The following is an 18,121-nucleotide window of genomic DNA, read 5'->3' on the forward strand; positions in this document are numbered from 1 at the left end:
AAGTAGTGCCTGTTTACTACACATGTATTAAATGTGCCTTTATGTAGAGGGACAAGAGAAAGAATGAAAAGGAAAAAGAGGGGATACTGGAATCTGGAAAAAGTCTGGCTTGTTCGTAAAGCTGCTGCTTCATGATGGACTCCTTTGAAGGGGAATAGCTGGCAACATCCTTCGTCTATAGCTGCTGGTGTTGACACAATCTCCCACTCAGGCCACTGTTGAGTCTACTGGAGTTGGCATGGGCTCCTCAGTCAAATGTTGTTTTAGCTCAAGGCAGTCTTTCAGGCTCCTCTCTGTCCCCAGAAAGCATCAGAGAAGGTCACAAGGCTATCTGTTGTTTTAGTTTTGCTTTGACTTTTGCAGGGAACCATAAGAGCCCAATCTCAGCTTGGACTACCATTCCAGGCTTCAGTTTAACAATTTGCATGGTATCAAGTGTCTCCAGCTCCCTATGCCAGGCTCCTCACCAATCCTTATCACTCACATCAGGGATATCCAGTCTGTACAGTCCTCCCCATCCCACCACAGATGGCAGAAGATGAGGACTGTTAACCTACACTCTCACTACCCAATTAGTGGTAGAAAAAGTGAAAACCACCAGGGATGTGAGCGACTTGTACCTATATATGTTGTGCACTGAGCAGTAGCCCTCCTTCAGTCCCAAAGAAGCAATGAAGTACCTTGTGATTTTAAATATTCTTAGGAGTCGAACACATCTCAAAACCGAAATGCCCAGTGGTGACATGATCTTTGTCTCAACCAGGATCGTTTCCAGGATTCCTCCGCACACAATGAAACAGTCAAAGCGGTTGAAGAGGGACACAAAATAGGCCTGGAGACCAAGGCTGTACATCTTCAGCAGCATCTCTGCCGTGAAAAGAGCTAGCAGTACCTTGTTGGCAGTGTCTCATGAAAAACAAAAAGGAACAGATCAAGGAAACTTAGTCAAAAGATCACCACAATTAATCATCGGCCCTTGCTAAGAAACCTTTTTGGGGATCAGTCTTAAAAGTAAACTTCATATAAGCTTGGTTCAAAGAATGAACTTCAAAAGCGTGGGCATCTCATTCACAGAAGTGTTTTACCAGGGTGGTTACAGCAATTCTTATGTATTTCATATCCAGCTGCAATGTATTACACAACCACACAACGTCCAATGGCAGGGACATGCCCTCCTGTGCACAACCTCCCATCACACTTGTCATCTGCATGGGAGAGTGGGAACAGAAGAGCTGCTGTGCTACCTACTGTTGCTTAATTAAGCCTTTCAGCTGCTCTCACCTCCAGAGAGAATTCAACTGTTCTGCAGACAGGAGTACTTTACAAATCACTCTTCATCACCTCCCTAACAATTAAAAATTATCATAAATGCCATTTCAGGGAAAACCCTGGAGAACGTGAGGCTCTCAGTAGCTATCCATTAATTGGTAATCCAGTTGCAAATATATATTTAGCATAAATTCCTGGTTTCACTTACACCCAAGGAAACACTGGTTTGGCTGGAAACAAGGTACTTATATTTTTCCTAAAACTTCTCCCATTGTAGGCAGGGATGTTTATTGTATTATTTCAGATTCTCCTTTTACATCGCGTGCTTTAATGCACCAGCTCCTCTCTCCACTCCCTTTTTTGACACTGACCATAATGAACAGAACCATCAGCTTCTCCTCACCTTGGACCTCCGTGAGCCAGTCTGGCTGGTTGTAGTGTTCAGAGGCAATGGTGAGGGTGTTGAGGAACACAAGGAAGATCACCAACCAATAGAAAACATTGGACTTGACAGCGGCACGGCACTTTCTTCTGCAGAATCGATTCCATCGGCGCCAGTAGCGACTTGAAATATTGAAAAAGGAAAAGTTCTTTTCAGATAGGGATCCATAGGCCATTGCAATTCTCTGCCAAGAGAGACTCTAGTCTTGATTTATGTTCAAGAGAGGTAGAGAATAACTTTAAAGTTCACCCTGAGAAACATTCTCTCATTCTCATCTGAGTTGACAGTTGTGATCATCCTTCCTTTATCTACAGGAATAAAGTTGGTCCTAAACCAATTTGCAACATCTTCAAGTAATATCTTAATCTGATTAAGACAACCACTGCAGATACCCTGAGAGGTTTTTTTAGCCCAGTTCCCACAAAAATAATCATTCTCCTTGTATTTGATGCTTGTAGCCTGCAGTGGGACCTTGCCCAGCCTCAGGATAGTCACTGAAAAGATACCCACTATGCCACATGAACCTTTGGATTACGTCTTTGGAGAGGTGAGGTCAAATAAAATCCATGTAACATTTCCAACATTCAGCAATGTTCAGGAGTAATCCCAATACAAGGCCTAATTCATAACAAAACCCCAAAACTTAGGGGACCTCAGCATCTCACCTTCATGCCTGGAAGTAAGGGTACCATTTGCTAATCAACAGACTTTTTAAAGTTTGCCTTCCATGAACACATCCCCTTGTGTCACTGATTTCTGAGGGTAATTACTAACCACAGAAGATATTTAAAGCTAATTACACACCTCCTACTCGTCAGAATTTAACTTGCATAGCAACCAGTTTCCAGGCAACACTTGCCACTGTATAATAAATCTAATAGTTTTATATAGATAATATATACATATGTGTGAGTGTGTCTCTGAAGGGACATACACATACACAACATTACAGAGGGAAAGAACTTTTCTTGTCTATTCTTCTCTTGTATATTATTTTCAGTGATAAACTATGGCCCTACTTGAGGTCAGGATTCAGCATCTCTATGAGCTAACACCAGGCAATGTGAACACAACGTGACTGAGAATGTTGCAGCAACATTTTAACAGGTAATCCAATCTGGAGTGTTTTATCTGTGCAATTTATAAAGGCACCCAGACAAGCTATCACAAACATTCAAAAAGGGTTGTGTGTTTTGCAGTAGATTTAGGACAAGAAAAGATCTTCCCAACTTCCAAAATAGGCACAACGCTTAGACAATATTGTCTTTAAATCCTTAGGAATCCCACACACTTTAGTGTGTACTTGTGCACAAATGTGCATGCACATGAAAATGTATAGTGCTTTTTTGTGCTCACACCTACACTCTTTACACAGGGATGCATAAAGGCAGGATGTACACATATGTGCATCCCAAAATTTTTATTACTGTTTGTTATTTAGGTAGTTGAAGGACACAGTTACTCATTAGAGTTATACTGAGAGTTAATCTAGTTTTAGGGGTTTTTCTAGTTTATTTTAGCTTTTTATAAAACTGACTTTGAATTCAGGGTTATGGAGGCAGCTCAGCTCCTACCAAAAAGGTAGAAATGGACTTTAACAACCAAGTTTCATGAGTTCAGTCAGCCTTTCCAATGCAAACCCCCTTGGGACTGCTTCACTTTTTCAAAATCTGTAAGTCAACAGAAAAACACACACAACTAGAAAAAACTCCCCATGTCCCAGGGTGAAGGGGAGAACTTCACAAATAAGATGCAAACCTCATCAGTTGAAATATTTACAATCAAGCAAAGCAGAGGAGTGCAATAAAGTGTAACAAAGAGAGCCTTGAGCTGACAGGGTTGATATTGATGGATGCAATATAATTATGTGGTTGAATTTCACTTCTGATATTGTGTTTTATGGTTGGAGATACGTAGGTAGCAATCAGAGAGGTACTTCTGAGTGGAATAATGTCAGTAGTCCCTGTGCCTTATTTCAGTATAAAACTAAGAACAATCTTGATTTTTGACTAAATCTAACATGTTTGGCAGTATCTCCTAGAATCACCACTGCATCCTAGAGATGCTGGACTAAACCACTTCACAAAGTAAGGAACAAAACCAGCAGAAAGGAGGAAAAGTAAAAATCAGTTTTACTTACCTAAATTTTGATTTTGAGATCCGATGCCTGAAAGACAAGAATTGCCATTAAAGTCTCTGAAGCTGTCTCATACCTCCAAGGCTTTTGTGAAAATAGTAATAGAAAGAAACAAAGTTAAGCTGAATTCATTTTTTAATCAATGCTGTTTTCCTCTTGAGTCTGCTGTAAGTCAGTGTAGGCACTGGGCATGGTTAGAACTCCCTGATACAGAAATTTTGGTTTTTTTGGTGGGAGTCACGAAGCAGGAGTCATGCCATGATGGGATTCTATCACCTATAGGTATCAGGGAACTAGCTTTTCTCTTGGGTAAAAGACTGGCCTAAGGCAAGGGGTACTCTACTACTGCTAACAAATTCATTTCTCAAGTATAACCTCCTTTTTTTTTTCTTTTTTAGTCACTATTTTTTTAATATATTAAAATATGTATGATTTGATACAGACAGACTTTCACACATCACCTATCACTTCAGGATATATAAGTACATTATGAAACCATAATAACGGAGAAAACAATGCTTTCTTTTTTTTTCAGCAATTGAAAGAAAAACAGTGCATGATGGATATTTTCAAACTTAGATATCAACTCTTATTTGTCTTTGTTATCTATGTAAATTGCTTTGCATTCAAAAAGGTATGTAAAATAACAGATTCTGTTGCTACCAATGAAATTTTCAGAATTAAGCACTCCTGAAAATTTGGCCACGTTCCCATGTGTTTAAATATGTAATTTCATGCATTTGGGTTTATTCATCTACATAATCCCAATAACCTTTTATGAGAAGTCACAGGCAAAGCTAGAAATAGATCTCAATACTCTAACCACAACCTTGCTCTGCTTGACACATGTCCTGTAAGGCCTTTGAACTCTTTGGCTGTCTTTCGGTACATTCATAATGATGCACAGAAAGAAATAAATGTGCAAATAAATACAAATAAATACAAAGACACAAGTCAGAGGTGATTTAGGAAGCTGCAAAATCCACTACCAATATCAGAAGAAAAGAGAATCTGGGGAGTGACTACGAACAAGATATTTCTGCTGCGTTGAAGCTTTCCTTAAGGTTCCCTCTATGATAGGAAAGTGACTCATTGTTGACAACAGTCAGCAAAGGTCTGACTGTACTGCCTTAAAATTGGATTCACTGTTAGTAGACACGGGACAATGTGATTCTCAAAGCATCTAACACTACTTCCTGTAGCAGTCTTAAAAACGGTCAGTCCCTGCTTGAGGACATCAGTTACTGACAAGTAATCAGTGATGGGTCAGGTTCCTTACGTGGAAGAGGTTTGAGTGATAGGAACATTTCACCAGCAGATGGTCCAAGACAAAAAAAAAAAAAAGAAGCCTTTGCACCGAATACATCATTCCTGCTGTGTCACAGGCAGCTTGTCTAGGCCACCTACTAGGCAGCAGTGTGGTTACAGACAAACACAAGACTCTTGATAGAGAAGAAATAATGCACTGGAGGAACAGAATGCTAAATTGTGCTGCAGAGACAAAGCAAGCTTTAAGAAAGCTGCCGAGTGAAGCACCTACAAAGCACATCCTTAAAGCTATCCCGCTTCTCACTGAGAACTCTGGCTTGATAAGCACTACCTACAAACTGTAATGGATCAGATTTACAGGCAACAGGAAAGAAGGCTCAGACAAAGACAGGGGAAATGAAGAGATGAAAAAAAAATCACAATGAAGGAGAAAGGTGGGCACTGGAAAGGAGGTGGTGAGGATTTTGATAGGAAAAGTTTGGCGGGGGTGGGAAGAGAGAGAGAGAAAAAGAGAAAGAGAGAGAGATGCATTAGCAAACCTGCCTGGTGGAAGGGGAAGGACAGGGAGTGTGAAGTCCTCTGGTGACCTCTCTGGTTAATAGTTTCCAAGTGAGGCAGCTCTGTGGCATTTTAAGGAATCATTTATTTAAGCAAAAGAGATGCAGCAGGTGTAGTACTCATCATGCATGTGATAATTATATCTTCGAACATTATGAGCAGCAGCCAACTGCATTCAGTGCTCCCACAGGTTAGCTACAGCCTTCGTTCCCCCCCCTCCACCTTTCTTTGCTGCTATGGCAGAAGGCTTTATCACATGTGGGTGTGCTGTATATATAGAACAGGACAAGGAAGGAGGATTAGATTTATATTTAGAGGTAGAATCTGAGAGTGAAATGGAATTTTGGAAACAAACTCTATAATAACTGATTCTGAAAACATTATGCACGAATCTGAAACACGTTTTTCAAATGACTGTTATGATGAAGATGGTTTATCAGAACCATGGACACCAATGTCCTATAAAAAAATACTTTTATGGCATCACTAGTCATATAGCTGTCAAATAGTCTTAATTTGAGGCCTTGGCACAGTGTCTTTGTGACACTCCAAACTGACACTTGGCAGGAGTTTAGGGTGGACCAGATTTTCTGCTGAGTTTAAATATGGATCTCTTGCATCCCTAGTATTCTGGGAGCTTTATGCCATTGGGAGAAAGAGAGTGTCTCCATTTGTGTCAAACTATGGAATGTCTTGAGAAACTATTGTTTAAAATCATGGTATAGGAGCCTGTATAAAAACCACTTCAGATCACTACTGAGTGTTTTTATCTTAGGAGCCACACAACTCAGATTGTCTTTTAGAATGAGAAACACAAAAATCAGATCTCTACTCTGTGACAAGCTATCTTTAAAATCCTCTAAAACTCTTCTAACCTCACACAGTTAGGTACCACACACAGATAAGGCACTGAAATTTAAAGATTTTTTATCAACATAAACCTCTGGATAATCTGCATAACTCAAATGTAGTGAGATACCCCACATTCTCAGAGATAAGAGTCTTCATTTCCACGTTCGTGGTGGACACCAGAGAAGGCATTTGTGAATGACACTGTTATATAACAGCGATTAAGGACTATGTAATTGCACACACAACAAACAATTCTGGAAAAATCTTGTAGGTCACCAAGCATGACAAAAAGGCCACATTACAGCTTTTTTTCTGAGTGTGGATGTCACTAAACATGTCCATAAAATTATCTGACATGCTGGTCACAGCTACTTTTATATTATATGATTCCACTTAGAGGCAACTACCTTCATGAGGACTCACTAGTAAAAGCTCTCAGAAAAGCAGTAACACAGAAATGGACTTTACTGTGCCTCTGGGCTACACACAACTTTGGGGAACATTCAAAGAGCTTCACTGGGCATATTTTACAGATTTTAGAACTGTGAGAACACAGTCATGGTGTGACATTGATTTTGTTTTGGTGCAATATCGTGCAGTCATGCAGTTACTGGTCAAGCAGCACAACATTTTTCCCTCTCTCCATTCCTGCCAATGACATTTCTTTGCTTCTAGCCAGGATGCTGGCACCCCTGAAGAGAAAATGTCCACCCTAAGGTCCTTTTTTCACATATTACTGGGGTAAAAGCATATAGTGATACAACATATTCAGGAATATAAGCTGCATACATGCAGTCTGCAGCCTAATAAAGTGTTAGGGCTGAGTTCTACCCTCAGCTGAGTTTCTACGATTCACAAAAAAGCAATGGGCCTCCATCCTGCCTCTGTACCACACAACACTGGGGACCTGCACAGGAACTTGGAATGACCATTTCCACTGGATGAAGAATGTTGACCTGATGGGAGCAGTGCTAGTTTAAAGAGGTGGTTGTCGACCTGCTGGTTTTAAGAGGTGCTTGTTGACCAGCAGAAGTAAGAATCTACAGAACATCCTCAAGAAAATTGGATCTGTCTAGCTTAAAATTGAGCTGCTTTGCTACTCAACAGGCTTTCTTACAGGCTGTGAAAATAGGCCAGCACTTCGGTATTCAGTAAATAATGTTGTTCTCCCTGTGGTAAGTCACAGGCAAGTCCTAACACAGAGTCCGAAGGAGGAAGATAACTCCTCTTCCACAAGGGCATGCTACTGTCCTTTAGACACATACCTAGAGCTGACTGTGAATATTAAAAGCACCTTGCTCATAATAAATTGGAGAGAGAGCAGTAGCTGAGACTGACACATAAGGATTGATCCCGTGTGTTTTCCCGCTGAAGTCAGCAGTGGTTTCAGAGCTTTTGGCAGACTTTTTTTACCACTGCTCCTGATGTGATGGGGACTTTGGTCCCATCATACCACAAGGAGTCTGTCTTCTCACGAAGAGAAAACCAGCAGCAACTACATCAAACTTGCAAGCAAACTGACTCTTTCACCTTTACCACTGGTTCCTATGCTGATGATTGCAAGAACTGCACAGGAATTATTTTCCCAGCCAGAAATGCATGAAGGGAAAAATCTCTGACTATTCAGCTGCCAGGGAAAGCTTCCATTCTCATAATATTTTCAGGACACACGGTTTTCAGTTGGAAAGCCAGTGTAGGTTGCTCATTTTGGTTTATCCTTTTTTATTGTTTGAACTACATTTGATGGAAAAGCAATTGAACTGTCCCCCAAATGTAGGGAAATCCCGGCCAAGGTGAAAATGCCAAGTGGCTTATTGTTTCAATGAAAGCAGATAATTTTAAGCCCTCTTTCCCTTTGAGCTCAAGTGCTTCACTTTTCTATTGAAGCTCTATGGAACATTAGTTTCCACAAAGGTCTTTTTTTTAATCTAATACATATGTATAAAAGCAAGCTCTATTGTGGTACTCCAGATCTGTATGGTTGTATTAGAAAATTAACATTCTGCTTGTATTGGAAGATTATATAGGCTGACACCCTGTGCAGAACTGATTACTTCTGATTATGAGCAGTAGCCTGTCCTCAGGAATCTAAGTCCTGCACAGCAGTAACCACAGAGGCTCAGGGAAATTACTGGCTATTGGGAAGCCCTGGGTATAATAAGGATATCCTGTAAATAGAAACCCATTGCTCCCAGCTCTGGGTTTATCCCACTGATGCCTGCTGCAGAGGAAACGTGTTTCTTTGTACCCCGAGGCAACAGGTTATTAAAGCTGTGACACATCAAGAATAAGATAAGTTCCACTTCCAAGTGTTGTCCTTGAGGATAAAAGCTGTTGTGTTCCTATCTCAGGGCAAATGTCAGAGCAATACAAGGCAATATTATGACAGGGATAATATACTGTGAAAGTTGTGGGATGCTTTTTAGTGTCCTGCGGAAACCTGCAAAACCATTTTCAGATTCCAGTGCCTGATGAAGTATATACTATACTTCCCCTAGGAAGGGAACTGCTCTGCACCACAGCACTCCTGTTGCCAGCAGAATTACACCAGGAATGAATATGAATGAAGTTGGTTTTTTTTTTGTTGTTTTGTTTAAGTTCTGAAAGATTGGATTTACACAACAAGCAAAAAGAGATTAGATGTTAGATTCCTCCTGAAACTCCTTCAGCTGGTTTGAATACTGGCATTGCTCCAGACAGCACAGCTGATGGAGGCAGTTCCTATAGTATGGATACTATAGAAATAAAAGCCTCTTTGAGACAATTCATCAGCAGGAGATAGCTTGTGTTTGAGAGGTACTCTCCTGATCTCACATAGCATATGTCTCTGTGGAGCTGAAAAAGGCTGTCAGGGAAGATCTCCTTTTCCAAAAGGCACGTTTGAGCCTGGCTTCTCAAGCAGATCTTTCTGTCATTCACAGGCACAGTTTTTCAAAGCTCTGTAGATTTTTAAAAGAACAGAAAGAACAGCCAGTAATTCTAAATTCTCTTCAATGAAAAAGTTTTCCCTTCAGTCTCCTGAGCATTTTTATTCCTTTTATCATGAGTGCATTTGGATGGCAAGCTCAGCCTATAACTGGGGTGGTGTGCTGGGGTGGTTAAATGCCTTAGGCAGCTTGATGTCACTAAATAAATAAATATATTGCCTGTGACTTGAAATCCCCACCTTGCTTCAGTCATGTCTGGCTGCAGTTTGTCCAGTGCAGCCTGTGCCCTCTGTGAAGAAGTGCTTTAATAGCAAAGCAATGGGGACTCAAGGCCACTGGGTGATTTTAGAAAACTGGTAAAGACCAAGACTCACGTGCAATACATGAAACTCAACAATCGAACAAAAACCTTGGTCACATTTCAACTGTAAAAACAGGGGGCAGATGACTGCTCAAAAGTCCTGGCCTAATCTTCAACTAGAGTAAATCAGGATGGCATGAGTATAATTATTAATGCTTACTCAACATCTCTAGTACTTGATGAGGAACTTTTTGGAAATGCTGAACTGAATTCCCACATGAATTTTCACTATTCTTGAACACTGGGCCAAATTCTGATTCTTAGTCAGGTTCTAATAAAAGAAAACATTCATTCAGATAAATTCTTGCTTAAATTTTATATGTTCCAGCAGGAATCTTGGCCTATGGGGTATTTAAAAGAGGGGTCAGTGAGAAGAGTATTTAATACCAGGAAAAAGCCAGGAAAGCTGGTTTCTCTCTCTGCCTGTGTGACACAGTAACAAAAGAAACCAGAAAGAATTCCAAACCTCAGCATCAAAGGCAGATCTGAATTTACCCACAACTAAGGAATTTGCAGCTTCACAAAGCTTGAAACAAACATTTTACAAATGCAGGACTTACTGGCAAAATTTGTATCTCACCCCAGAATTTCATATACAATGATATAACCATTCATTTTCATGGATGAAGGAGCCTATCCATCTCCTAGAGATGAAAAGCAATCTGAGCAAGGCCTTGAGGATCCCAACTGTCCTTGGGTAAAGAGTAAAAAAATCCTTCTCAATAACAGACTTCAATTCTCCTACTATACATCATCCATTTTCAAATGAAGTGAAAAGTGGCAAGGAAACTGTTTATCTCTCTGAATCTTACTTGTCCTGGTCTGGTGAAACATTAGGCCCTGCTTTAACATTTACAACTTGAGAAGAAGAAATGAAGCTCAGTTTTCCTGTAATTTTCCTATGCCTTCTTCCCTAAAACCTGCTGGACGTAGCCATCCCTGCTCCTAATGCCAAATCTGAGGACTGCCATTCTCCCGTGAGCACGCTGGGCTATTTTAAGCAAACTCCATTCTAAGTCATGATTACGTTTAGAGTTGGGTTTAACTTTGGCTCTCCTGGCCACATTCCAGCTAGGATAATTATGTTCTGCTTGCCAAAATTCCCCATGCAGTTTCAGTGCAGAACAAGCTATCCCTCATACATCTCCCTATACGCTTGTGCCTGTTGTTTTTAAACACCTGCCACATTTTACCCTGAGAGTGGCTGAAGTCTAATGCTGTGAAAACAATCCCTGCATTTACAGTTCATAAAGTGCATTAGGATCCTTTGGGATTAAGAACATTGAATGCAAGAACAAATGAATGCAAGCTGTAATATTAAAAAATATATGAAACCTTATAGTAGCTGTTGCCATTGTTTTTGGCCCTGCGTCCCCCCTCCATGAGGGACTTTAACTACCCTGACAGATGCTGGAAAAGCAACACAGCAAAGCACAAACAGTCCAGGAGGTTTCTGGAAAGCATTGATGACAACTTTCTGACACAGGTAGTGGAGGATCCCACAAGGAATGGTGTGCTGCTTGACCTAATACTACCAAACAGGGAAGGCCTTGTTGGAGATGTGAAGGTTGGGGGCAGCCCTGGCTGCAGTGACTGTGAGATTGTAGAGTTCAGTATTGGGTAAGAAGGAAGCAGGGCAGCAAGTAAAAGTGTAACCATGGACTTCAGGAGAGCTGACTTTGGCCTCTTTAGGGCTCTTCTCAGAAGAATCCCATGGGAAAAGTTCCTCCAGGGAAGAGGTGTTAAGGAGAGTTGGCTGATATTTAAGGATAATTTCCTCCAGGGTCAAGAACAATGCATCCTGATGAGCAAGAAATCAGGCAAAGGGGGCAAGAGACCTCTGCGGACGAACAAGGAACTCCTGTCATTACTGAAGCAGGAAACACACAGGAGATGGAAGCAGGGTCAGGCCACTTGGAATGAATATAGAGAAGTTGTCAGAATAAGTAGAAATGAGACGAGGAAGGCCAAGGACCATCTAAAATTAAATCTGGCAAAGAATGTCAAGGACAAGAAGAAAGGCTTCTTCAAATACATCTATAACAGAAGGAAAACTAAGGATAATGTGGGCCTGTTACTAAATGGAGGGGGGGCTCTGGTAACAGATGGTGCAAAGAAGGCAGAATTACTGAAAGCCTTTTTTTCATTGGTCTTTACAGACAAAGTCAGCTCTCAGGAATCTCTGACCCAGGAGACCAAGGTAGAGAAATGGAAGGAAGACTTTTCCTTGCCCAAGGAGGACTGGGTCAGAGAACAGCTAGGCAAACCTGACATCCAAAAGTCCATGGACCCTGATGGAAGGCATCCATGAGAGAGTTGATGGACATCATAGCGAGGCTGCTAACGATCATCTTTCAAGATCTTCAAGATATTCAGGAGCTGTCTGGACACAATCCTGTGTCACGTGTTCTGGGATGGCCCTGCTTGAGCAGGAGGTTGGACCAGATGACCCACTGCGGTCCCTTCCAACCTGACCCATTCTGTGATTCTGTGAACCACAGTTGCAGAACAGAGATGGTTCTTCAAACTGAATCCAGCTAGAAGAAGTGATCACACATCCATCTGATTCTTCCTGTAATGCACCAAGAGCACAAGCAACTTGCTGGGGTGCCAAAGAAAGGGCTACAACTGCCTCAGTGCTGTGAATAGATCTAGCCTGGTTCCTTCAGAAAAGTGTTCGTAATCTAAACTAAAAGGCTCAGCAGGTTCACAGAAGCAGGCAGGTGTTTGTAAGCAGCTGGCTGACTCTTCAAGGAAAGCAGATTGAATTTATAACATATCCCAGGTATCACATCTTTTAATGTAGATAAGATCTCCTCCTCTTCAGTTTGTAGAGGAGAGGGCCAAGGGTATGTGTGGGAGATACAATCAAGGTTTACAAGGTTATGAAAGTGATAGATAAGCTGAATGTGGAACAATTGATCACTAAATATCACAATATTAGAAGGAGAGGACATTGACTGAAAGCAGTGATAGATCATCTTAAAACAGATAAGAGAAAGTTCTTGTCTACACAGCAGGTAGTGAATATTTGAAACTTGTTGCCACAAGAGATTGTGAAGGTAGACAGCCTTAGTCAGGTAAATCCATGAACAGGGCCATAGAGGCAAAAAGCAGAAGTGTGCCCGCTAATATCTCTAATTCCAATAAGCATGAGTTTGGGAGCAGCAAAAGGAGATTGGAAAGCAGGAAATACCCAGGCTCAAGCGCTTGCCCTCCTATCAGAACCTGAACACTGGGTCAACTGGTCAACAGCTATGACAAAATAAAGCATTTCTTATTCACTTATGATGAGCATTTGAGCATCACCAAAGAGATCAAGGTAGGCCCAAGGACAGGACAGAGCCTCAAAATACTCCAGCATGGTCCAAGCTATAGCAGAGGTATGCTTAACACCTTTTTCAAGGAACTTAGGAGGGACTAACATATTGCCCCCACAGCATAAAGTCCATTCTTGTTTAGTCATACAAAAGGGAATATAGGACTCCTCTTGCCTATTCTTTCTCTCTGTGTCGGTAAAAAATACACCATATAATATGGTATTTCATAACCACTCTCACACATTCTTGAGCACCTTCTCTAACTACAGTGGTGCAACTTCAAGGAGGCATTAATCCCTCCTAACTGATGTATTTCTTTGTCACTACAGTATTCTCTGCAGCATTTGAAGGGTGTAATGCAGTCTGTCAAATGGGAATTCTCATCAATGTATTTCTATTACAAGGCACTGTAAAGTGTACAAAAATCGTTAGAAAAATTGAAACAGACCAGTCATTTCCTATCTTTGGTCTACACATACTGGTTTTGGTTATCCATCACCTAAGAGGGATTTTAAAATAAGAATACTGTTAGCCATCAGTTTCTCTTTTATGCAAAACCAGATCTGCTTATCCTGGGCATCCTGTGCTTTATTTAAATCTATGTAAACCCAGCAGCTCTTCGCTAATGTCCAGAGTGAGTTTACACTGCAATTAAGATAAGAAACTGGATCAATAGATCTTCTGCAGCCTCTCCTTTCACCCACAACGGGGCTTTCTTCCTCTTAAAAAGCCTGACATTTGCCCTGGTTTTAACCCACGAGTCCAGCCCAAGCCCTGATGCAGATGTGTGTGTGTGTGTACTCACGCCAGCCTAGCGCCGCAGTTTTCGCCTTCCATATCCGCTCCAGGGACGTTGTCTGTGTTCACGGACTCGGTCTCACTGGTGGGCATGCTCACTGTAAGAGTCAAAGGGAAGAAAAAAGAGAGGGTTGGCCATTAGAACCTGGCACATCTCTTAGTGAGCCACATGAGTGAAGGAACTGGCTTAATGAAAAGACCCTCAGCTGCAGCTCCTGAGGATTAAGCGATTTGCTGAGCAAGTCTTGTGCCTCCCTGTACAGACCAGGCCGGGCAGGTAGACTTCAGGAACATACCCAGGTTGCTCAAATGCTAAAGAAAAGGGAAGAAGCAGCTGCTCTCTTTCTTTCAGAGTCAGTTCCTGGAAATTTTATGAATGAGAACCACTGAAAAGCAGATGACCCCAACAAGAAGCTTCCGTTTGATTCAACAGAACACTTTAAAAAAGAGCCTCTTTACCTGCAGCAGCCCAACCACCTCACTGCCCTCCCCAGTCTTTTGTGCAACAATTGAATACAAATGAAAGGTACCAGGATTGACATGTATGCAGATAAAAAGCTTCTGTTAGCCTGATAGCAAATACCCCATCAATAATACTGATGTATTTTGTAGACTGTGTATCTGTCACATCAATGTGTTTCAACCTTACAATTATAAACTGGACCTATAGGTATAAGAGAGAAATTAAGTCTGTCTGACCCACTCAGACACTACCAGCAAAGCAGCCAATGAATATGGACTATGGTGGAGATTTCACATTGGCACTCACCATCGAAGAACTGGACAGAATCTCCTAGGCTTTTACAGAAGTATCATGGAACAAACATCAACTGAAAGCAACCTTAGGTGTGAACCTATCTCATCTGGATTCAAGCACCTGTCACATTTTCTATCTGTTATCAAATCTCAACATTTGATTTATTTCTACAGATCATAAAAAAAAAAAAACACTTCACCAGTTGTTTGTGGCTCCTGTATGAGCTCTAATAACTCCTTAATATATAATAATTCAACGTAAGTTAGGAAAATGGATAGGAATTAATAGGTGTTCTCTTTCCTCCTCCCCTCTTTTCAAATACACAAAACAATTGAAAAAATTATACTTAAGACTGAGTGATGGTGGTGTTAAACAGATCTCCCAGAAACCTGGTAGAACTTCAGAACATGACCTGTATTAGCAACTGGATATATATATCAGATGAGACTTGAGAGCATGCACTACTAGCTGGTGGAGAAACTTCCAATAGCCTGTAAGAATATGTAACTCAGTACTAAGAATACACCTGCTTGTGGGCTGTCGGTACAAAAGGAGACAATGTAAAAGAAACAGGTTCTGTATTTCAATTGGGCAGATGCTCAGAGGGCCATGGGACCAGGTCATCTTTCAGGGGCTAGAGAGATATCAGAAGGCTCTTCCAAAAGTATTCTGTGTTCTTGCTTTGAAAGCATTATGGCAGAAATGTCCCTCAAAATGAACTATCTTTCCTTCACCCCATCACAAAAATTCATGTACCTGAAACACACATCTGGGAAATCTAAAGTTCTTTTGTTGTGTTCTTAGGACCATATGAAATAATGGACCCTCTAGCACTCTTGACAGAACTATGGAATATTGTACTCTGATGGTGACTTTTCCTTTATACGAAGACAGATGTTTTAATAATCTTGTTTATTTGGAAAGATAAATTAAGGATAAACTGAATTAATATTCTGAGGTATATGAAACAGTCAAGTAAGCTGTAAGAAAAAAAACAACATTCATAATTAAAATTTTTGTCCAGACTAAGCCCTGCAGGCAAAAATCCCCAAACACTGATATTTTGCAAGTCATTTTTGAAGATGAGGTAAAGCGCTTTCAAGACATATTCGAGCTTATTTGCAAATGGAAAACAATTTTGAAGACATTAGCAAGAGACTGATTTGCAGAGCAGCTTGTTATCTTGAGTGCATGAAGAGGACATTGCACAAACAATAGAAAAAGCAAGGCACGTACATGCAGAAGAATACAAAGCTGTATTACATGCCAGTCTGCACTGAGCTATACAGACACACATACACACAGATATACACAGTGTGGACACAGAGTGCAGTGCAACATTACCATGGGTTTCTGTAGAGTGACTAAACCAAGCAAACTTTCCTTTCTTCTCATCAGGCAAACCAGCTGGAGTGCTTCCTTTCACAGACAAGATGGTCAGTGTCAAGTACCAGGAACAAGACATCAATAGAGAACATGCAGCCAGTGACAGGCAAAAGAAAAAGACAAGGAACTCAGCTTACACATGATATCCACTTCTGTCTGAAAACTTCATCATGTGAATTAAAAGTACAAAATGTAAAACAAAGGTATACAGAGGTATGAAATATCACTAGCAGATCCTCAGAGGATAACTCTTACTCGATCTATGCTCTTTTTTACGTCTGGCTTCTGAGAACATGAAGTTGATGAATATGAGGTTATGGGTCAGATCCTTTTTTCAGTGATGTCAATGGCAAAACTCTCTTTGTTTGACCATCTGACCTCTTGAAACTGATGAAACTAAGGCAATGGCAGTGTCCCCAGGTTATCCTCTGACCCTTTGGGTCATAATCTGAAATACCCTATAGTTGAATGAGGTTCATTGGCTTTCTTCCTAAACTGCTCCGGTATCTGGAGACTCTTCCAAAACTGTCAGAACTGCTAAAGCAAAGTTGTAAGGGTGATCACATTACTCTGTCTTTCCTCATCTCCAGAGATAACAACATTCATTGAGCACTCAGACGCACACCCCCTTACCAAAACTAGGATACCCCTGGACTACGACTCACGATTTCCATTTGAGTTTAGATATGGCATTTGCCCCCTGATGCCATCCTGTTGCTTGGCTTTTCATGGCACTACTTAATGTTGATCCTTTGCCTATGACGCACAGAGGTCCTCAGCCCCCGCAGATCAGAGGTGCATGCACAGAGACATCCTAGATTGTACTTCACGCTTCCCTGATGTTACTGCTGTGGAAAGTCAAGCTCAAGTACAGTGAGAGATGCAGGTGCAGTGGTACATGGGCTGAAGAGATCCCATGGATCAGCGTGCAGCCACCAGTTCACAAAGCACTTAATACACTGCACTGATGGAAAACGTTAAGGACAATAAGTAGTATTAAGATGGTGTGAAGTATTACAGGAAGATAAAGGTCAGAACAGACAGGAGATTAGGACTACGTTCCCCAATGCAGAATGCTCTCAGCAGCACAATCCCTTGCTTTACCTGGCACCTCACAAGACCTTCAATACCAGAGAATAATCAGGTGTGCAGATCCTGTGAGGTTCATTCAGGTCAGTTAACTAAACCTGAAAACAGAAATGCTGCAGAAGAGTTGTGTATAAACTGAGGCTGAATATGAGAGGAAGTACCAAATACTGCCCAGATGGTTTTCTTATCTGATTCAGTCTTCAGAGAACCCAGACTTTTTGCCTACACCCTGGCTCCAGTCTAGAAACAAGGCAGGAATTTTTTGCAGTACGAGTAATTAATTACTGGAGCCATGTACCAAGAATGCTGGTAGTAAATCCACCACAGGAATGTTTTAATCAAGAAGAGATGTTTCTTCCAAATGGTGGGCTCAAGTCCAGACCAGAGCTGTATTTAGGACCATGGTATACAGACTATGCCATCTCAATGGCCACTTCCTCTCTGTAATTTTGGGAGCTGAGACAAAGGCAAAAAAAGAGACCAAGGTAGATTTCCTGCCAGGTGCACACAAAGTGATTTAGCAATGGAAATCCAGGTGCCTTGCATCCTATGGCATGTGTGTTCAGTGACCTACGCAGTCTCACAGGTGTAATTCCCTGTCAACTTCAAAATATCCACTGCTCGTAACAAAATAAGAGATCCCCGGGGCTCTTGGCTCTGCTAGATGTAGAGGGATCACACCTCCCCACTTCCCGGCCTTCAAACAGCCCATTAGATCTTCCATCTACTGTATAATTTGCATTGAAGGTGTTTCAGTGTTCAAAATGCAGCATTAGCAAGGCACTGACTAAGGTGTTTGGTCAATCTGCTAAGTGCCAGTGTTTTATACAGGGGACTTCCTGACAGCAGAGAACAACTCTGTCCCCACATCTATCCATCCTAAGTGACAGCAGGTTGCTGAAGGGGCGAGAAGGCATTTCCATCAGACAGCTTGTCTTTGCCTGATTGCACCAGGA

General features: G+C 41.3%; 1 protein-coding gene across 10 annotated transcripts in view; it reads right to left on the bottom strand.

Moving 5' to 3' along the window:
* The window catches only part of CACNA1C (calcium voltage-gated channel subunit alpha1 C), a 431,119-nt gene that overhangs the window by 106,800 nt on the left and 306,198 nt on the right, over positions 1 to 18,121 (bottom strand). For 5 of the 10 annotated variants that reach the window (XM_039383225.1, XM_027726697.2, XM_027726696.2 and 2 more), the window contains exons 10-14: positions 16,035 to 16,109; positions 13,941 to 14,031; positions 3,852 to 3,878; positions 1,673 to 1,833; positions 681 to 906 (exon numbers count right to left, since the gene is read on the bottom strand). In XM_039383225.1, coding sequence (XP_039239159.1) covers positions 681 to 906; positions 1,673 to 1,833; positions 3,852 to 3,878; positions 13,941 to 14,031; positions 16,035 to 16,109 — 580 coding nt within the window. The remainder of the gene's footprint in view (positions 1 to 680; positions 907 to 1,672; positions 1,834 to 3,851; positions 3,879 to 13,940; positions 14,032 to 16,034; positions 16,110 to 18,121) is intronic. The other 5 variants (XM_039383226.1, XM_027726705.2, XM_027726703.2 and 2 more) reach the window with 1 other exon arrangement.

This window comes from Pipra filicauda, unplaced genomic scaffold (assembly GCF_003945595.2).
Source record: "Pipra filicauda isolate LSUMZ 115617 unplaced genomic scaffold, ASM394559v2 scaffold2_size9829703_pilon, whole genome shotgun sequence".
Lineage (NCBI taxonomy): Eukaryota > Metazoa > Chordata > Aves > Passeriformes > Pipridae > Pipra > Pipra filicauda.